This window comes from Humulus lupulus, chromosome 3 (genome assembly GCF_963169125.1).
Source record: "Humulus lupulus chromosome 3, drHumLupu1.1, whole genome shotgun sequence".
Taxonomy (NCBI): domain Eukaryota; kingdom Viridiplantae; phylum Streptophyta; class Magnoliopsida; order Rosales; family Cannabaceae; genus Humulus; species Humulus lupulus.
The window spans coordinates 230214173-230220012 of record NC_084795.1 but is presented as its reverse complement, the minus strand read 5'-3'; the positions used below and the strand labels follow the sequence as shown (position 1 = coordinate 230220012).

General features: G+C 39.1%; 2 protein-coding genes across 2 annotated transcripts; both read right to left on the bottom strand.

Annotated features, from left to right (window-relative positions):
- Nucleotides 1-3114: 3114 nt before the first annotated feature.
- Nucleotides 3115-3723, bottom strand: LOC133825451 (uncharacterized). The gene is made up of 2 exons (XM_062258389.1): nucleotides 3512-3723; nucleotides 3115-3430 (listed from the first exon to the last, which is right to left on the bottom strand). The coding sequence occupies exons 1-2, from the start codon at nucleotides 3721-3723 to the stop codon at nucleotides 3115-3117; spliced, it is 528 nt and encodes a 175-aa protein (XP_062114373.1).
- Nucleotides 3724-3847: 124 nt separating this feature from the next.
- LOC133825450 (uncharacterized) lies at nucleotides 3848-5489 on the bottom strand. The gene is made up of 4 exons (XM_062258388.1): nucleotides 5179-5489; nucleotides 4927-5091; nucleotides 4700-4875; nucleotides 3848-4593 (listed from the first exon to the last, which is right to left on the bottom strand). The coding sequence occupies exons 1-4, from the start codon at nucleotides 5487-5489 to the stop codon at nucleotides 3848-3850; spliced, it is 1398 nt and encodes a 465-aa protein (XP_062114372.1).
- Nucleotides 5490-5840: the final 351 nt, after the last annotated feature.

The window sequence follows — 5840 nt, the reverse complement described above, 5'->3', positions numbered from 1 at the left end:
AAAATTCATTGTATGCAGAGGCTATTAAGCAATATACATTTTTCACTCCATTGTTCATCTGTGTTTATCCTTTCATAAGTTAATTCTAAGTTCTCATCTAAACATCGCCGCATTTACTTTTGAGTTTTCTGATATAATCTCGTTGACGAGATTTCACCGTCAACACATGATTATATGATTGTATGGATATGATGGAATTCATGTTTATGAGTACTAAATATGCATGTGGGCCCTGTTTTGCTTAGAAGGGCATATTTGTAATTTTGGCCTGTTGAGGGCATAAATGTAATTATTTGTGATAAATTGTTGAGACCACATTATTATGTGGATATATTTGCAGCTTGTGGCTCGAGGTGATCCTAGTGAGCGGTTTAGCGAAATAGTCACGACAAGGATTTATACTCGGCTTAGGGAAGCCTGAGGGTATTTCTTGGAATTTGGGAAATATATTGGAGATTTTTAAACTTTGGGGAAAATAATTGGTGGTTAATTAGATAACGAGATTTAAGTGGTAAATATTAGGGACACTTGAGGAATTAGCGGGAATTGGGAGTAAATGACCAAAATGCCCTTAGAGTGATTAAAAGACTTGGATTTAATTGGGAGGGAAAAAGGGTCTTTTGATGTTTAAAAGGGGATAAGTGATATTCTGCTCATTTAGACTCTAGTGGAAGTTGTAGAAAGGGGTAGAAGCTGAAAAGGAAAGGAAAGAAAAAGAAGGGAAAACAGAACACTCACTTACCTCTCTTTCTCTCCCTCATGATCACTTCCTCTATCACTCTCCCTTGAGAATTTTTGAAGCTAAGAACTTAGAGGAAGTCAAGGATTGATTTGGGGTGTTGATCCTTGGAGAAGCTAAGGGATTCAGTTGGAGTTAGCTACCAACTAAGGTAAGGTTTAAAGGTTTTGTATGAATTTTCTGAGTTTGTGAGGTTGAATTCTGAATTTGAATTTTGGATGGAAATTTAAGGACTTGAGCTTGGGGATTTGAGGAATTAAAGTCTGGAAGGGCATTGAAGGCAACCTAGGATTGAATCCACTAAGTTGAGGTAACAATTTATGACTTTGAAGTTCTGGGTTTCTGGTTTTCTGATGATGTTCTTGAGCTTTTGAGCTCAAGTTTAGTTTATGTGTTAGATGATGCTTTTCGCTAGGTTTTTGATGTTGATGGGTTGATTTGGTTGAGTTATAGTGAGTTATAAGGTAAATTTTGAGTTTAGTTGAAGTCTGGAATGGGTTGGTGGAGCTTTGGCTCGGGAAAGTTTGAGGGAAAAACCTAGAACTTTTGCATGTTCCGATTGTTGCTCTGTAGCGCTAGGTGATGGGCTCTACAGCGCTATGAGGGGTTTATGGGAGGAGTTTTTCTCTGTCTGTAGCACTGTAGCGCCCTTCTTGTGGCGCTGTAGTGCTACCCTGCCTCCAGAAATGGGTTTTGGGTATTTTTGTTAGGGTTTTTGCTTGGGGGCTCAGGGGTCGATTCCACCACCCCGTTTGGTGGAATTGGGCTTCCCGAGAGCTTGGGATTAGTTCCAAAGTTGGACTACAGAATTGAATGTTAATGAGGATTCTATTTTACGGTTGTGACTAGGTGTATGCTAGGGTTAGGACGAGATCGTGCTCGAGGGTCATCTCATTTAGCCAAAGCGCTCAAAATCAAAGGTAAGAGAACTACACCCTTTAATGTGGATAATTTGGGAATAAGAGTTCCCTATACTTATATGCAATATTGTATGATGATATTATCCCATGTGAGTATGAAATAAACGACCTAAGAGTGCCGGAAATAATATTGGCGCTCAAGGATGCGGCTCGACCATTGGTAGCTGAGGTTAATTAAATAATCATTGACCTTGGCCTAAGCGAGCCAGAGTCAGTGGGCTGAACATTGGGCTTGACATAAGTGAGCCAAAGACAATGAATTAAACAGAGGGTGCGACCTAAGGGTGTCGACCCTAGTTATTGAATGATATGTTTATTGCATTAAACTGATGATTATGACATGTTAATTACTTGGTTAAGAGACTGTTGATTTGTCAATTACTATTGCTGATTATGTTAATGTTGTGGACTGCTGAATATCTGATTATACTTTGTGAATTATTTGGTTATCGATATTGATTGTGCTATGATGTTATGGTTTTCTTGCTGGGCCTCGGCTCACAGGTGCTACGTGGTGCAAGTAAAGGCAAGGGTAAGAGGGATCAACCATGGGTTGGAGAGCTCTGGGGGCGAGGTGTACATTGTCAACTGCTCGGCCGCCACAGTTGAGGGTTTGTACGGGGACGGAGACTTAAAATGTGTATTTTTCCATTAGAGTGGCCTTGTTGATTTGTAACTTTTGGGAATCTTGTAAATATGTTATTTAAACTCTGTTTTTGGGATCCCATGTACTAAATGTTTATTTCAATGAAAATTATCCGTTTATGACCAAAATCTTTTAAACCTAACGTGTTTATGACTTTAGGATCACATTTTCATTTAAATGACTTGATTATCAAGTCTTGCACTACTTTAAACTCACAGTGTAACAGTCTTGATTATCTAGGGCATTACATATTCCATGACTAAAACAAACAATAAGGGGGAGAAAGGGTCCCCTGGTCTTAAGCCTTTCCAACCACTAAAGCCCCCTTGCAACCTACCATTCATCAAAATAGAATAGGAAGTGCCCTTCAAAAACACCATAATCCACTGAATAAACCAACTAGGAAAACAATAAGTTTTCAAAAGATCCTCCAGAAATAACTTATCAATTGATTCATACGCCTTGCTAAGATCAATCTTCAATACACACCGAGGCGAAATATTTTTCCTAGAATATCCTTTAATGAGGTCTTGGAAAATGAGGATATTATGAGCTAAAGAGCGGTTCTTGATAAACACTCCTTGATTTTGGTGAACTAGCACCGACAGCACCCTAGCCAATCTCAAACAATTCATTTTCGAAATGCACTTATACAAAGTATTGAAGCAAGCAATCGGCCGATAATCCGCAGCTCTAGAGGGAGTCTCAACTTTAGGGATAAGGGATATGATTGTGTTGTTTAGTTCATTAGGGAGCACTCCATGATCAAAGAAGCTCAAAATCGCATCAGCTATTTCATCCCCTATATCCTACCACAAGACTTTGAAAAAGCCCGAACCATACCCATCAGAGCCAGGACTCTTAATAGAGTGAATACTGAATAATGACTTCATCACATCCTTCTTGGTAAATGGCTTTATTAATCCAAGTTTTTGATCTAAATTCAAAGTTGCTCCATGAGTGAAACAATCTTGCTTGAGTTGAGTAATGGCCGGACTTGGACTACCCATAAAGCTTTTAAAATTGTTAATGAAATGAGCAACTACATCCTCATAATTATCAACAAGCTGACCTTTATCATCCATGAACAAAGTGATCAGATTTCCAACTTTCCTCTGCTTTAGACTGGCGTGAAAATAGGAAGTATTCTAATCTCCAAATCGAAGCCAAGTGATCTTACTCCTTCGCCTTAGAAAACTTTCATACATTTTAGATTGAAGAGCAAACTCTAGATAAGCAGCTTGTTGAAGATCAGCGGAAGAAGGGTCTTGTTGTAGATTAAACTGAGCTTGTTGGTATTTCTCCTTAGCTGTTGAAAACAATTGAGAAACATCACCAACCTTCACTTTATTGAATTTATGCAGAACATATTTCAGCCTATTCAATTTCCTTAAAAATGCGCAGCAAACAAGTAGCATGTATCGGTTCAGACCAATTATTTAACATAGTGTCTCTGAACTCCAAATGCTCAACCCACATATTATAGTATCTAAAAGGCTTGTCCCCTAAAATATTGACAAGCAAAGTTTTGATAATACATAATCAATGTTCAAAAATGACATCCCAATTAATTAGGGCCACAGTGTTAGGAGAAGCATCAACCCAAGCTTCATTTTTGAAAACCCTATCCAATTTAGAGAAAATTCTGGCCCCTTCCATTTGCTTATTAGACCAGGTATAATGGGAGCCAGTCGTTCTCAACTCATCCACCACACCACAGGCCCTCCATTGACGATCATCCTCCATTTCCAATTCAGTAACTGAACGACCTCCAAGTCTATCATCATAATCAAACACAACATTAAAATCACCAGCCAATAACCAAGGTTGCACAAGAAACACCAGCAAAGAAAAAGAATGCCAGAGGCATTTCCTTTCCTCTACCTTATTTCTTCCATAAACAAAAGTCAGACAGAAATCCTGAGGTTTTCCCATAATCTTCACATGACAATGAACAAACTGCTCATTTTCCTGAAGAACAGTAACATAAACATAATCAACTTTCCAAACTAGTAAAGTCCTACCTTCAATAGCTGGACCACTGAAACAGTCCCAACTCACAAAAACAATCTTCATCATATCCTCAATCTTATTACCCCTAAGTTTAGTTTCAAGAAAATCTCCTAATCCAATCTTATTGATTCGGCAAAAGTCAAGAAGTGACCTCTGCTTATTCCTTTTATTCAGACCCCTAACATTCCAACTCAGAATGTTGCACCCTTCCATTGGAAACATTGATAGAGTAATGACCCTGCTTTGTGACCCCCATTTGACGCTCCTGTAATACACTATACGTATTCATCATCAAAGTGTGAGAATCTGAAACAAGTTGTTTAACTCCCCCCACTCGTTTTGGTGTAGTCCATTTCAGCTCCAGCCCTGACTTAGTACTACATTGCTCCTTCAACATAATTGTCTGTGTGTCATTTCCAGCCACAATATTAGTTGACTCCTTTGGCAAAATTTCAAACACTGGCCCAGAATTAGTCTGTTTACTCACAACCTTCGTATTCACAAGTCCTGTCTTCACCTTTTTTTTCCTCCAAACAGCTCCCTGGTCTCGTTTACAGCTAGTAGCATTATGTCCCAAATTTTTACTGTTTGAACATCAGGTAGGCAACCATTCAAACTCAATAGTCTGCTCCACCAATTGACCACGTTCATTAAGAAAACTGATGGATTGAGGCAACTGATCTGAAATCTCAACATCCACAAGCACCCTAACAAACTTCACCATAGATCTCTCCTTGGTAACCTTATCAATCATCATAGGTTTTCCTATGGTACTAACAAGAGCACTCAAACATTTAATGCCCCATTATTGGAGCCCAAGATCAGGTAATCTAACCCAAACAAGAACAAATTTCAGTAACCTCATAGTGTCTAAATCTTTCGACCAAGGTCTCAAAATGACTGGCTTCCTATCAAAATGAACTACCCCAGATTCCAAAACCATATCTTGAGTGGCTTCATCACGAAATTTCACAATTGTATATCCCGCATTCATTCTAGCTACCCTTTCAATTCCAAGTTTTCCCCATACTATTTTAATGAAACCTTCAAACACTGAAAAAGGAGGATTAGCTCCAAGAACAACACATACCATTGTCAAGTCCCAGAAGGAAGCTTCCACTTCTATCTCCTCCACATCCACTTGCGCAATCCGTTTCCTTTCTCGGAGCATCGGTTCCTTATAAGTCAGCCTAGATCCTCCCTGGTTTACAATTGATTCATGAAACTTGGACCATTTATCCTTGGCCAAATCTTGAAAATCCAGGTCCTCCACATCCTTCGCCCACGATTTGGAACCAGATGGAAATTTTTTTTCAGAAGATTTCAGGAATATTACCCTCTAGTTTTTTGAGGAAGGCCTAGATCCATTAAGAGCTGAGCAATGGATGGGAATGATTAGTTTCATCCTCGACAGTATAGGGGTGGTAGGTCACGATATGGTGATCTGTGCTACATATGTATTGCGGGATGATGCCCAGACATGGTGGGAAGTAGTATCCTAGAAACGAGATAAGACTGTGAT

Excerpts from the sequence above, each read along its gene's own strand:
- LOC133825451 (XM_062258389.1), bottom strand. The coding sequence starts at position 3,723 with ATGCTACTTGTTTGCTGCGCATTTTTAAGGAAATTGAATAGGCTGAAA. Across the intron at positions 3,431-3,511 it reads TTTGCTCTTCAATCTAAAAT|TCTAAAGCAGAGGAAAGTTG; the intron begins GTATGAAAGTTT and ends TTTTCACGCCAG.
- LOC133825450 (XM_062258388.1), bottom strand. The coding sequence starts at position 5,489 with ATGCTCCGAGAAAGGAAACGGATTGCGCAAGTGGATGTGGAGGAGATA. Across the intron at positions 5,092-5,178 it reads AAAGATTTAGACACTATGAG|TACCATAGGAAAACCTATGA; the intron begins GTTACTGAAATT and ends TGCTCTTGTTAG. Across the intron at positions 4,876-4,926 it reads CAGACTATTGAGTTTGAATG|CTGTAAACGAGACCAGGGAG; the intron begins GTTGCCTACCTG and ends TAATGCTACTAG.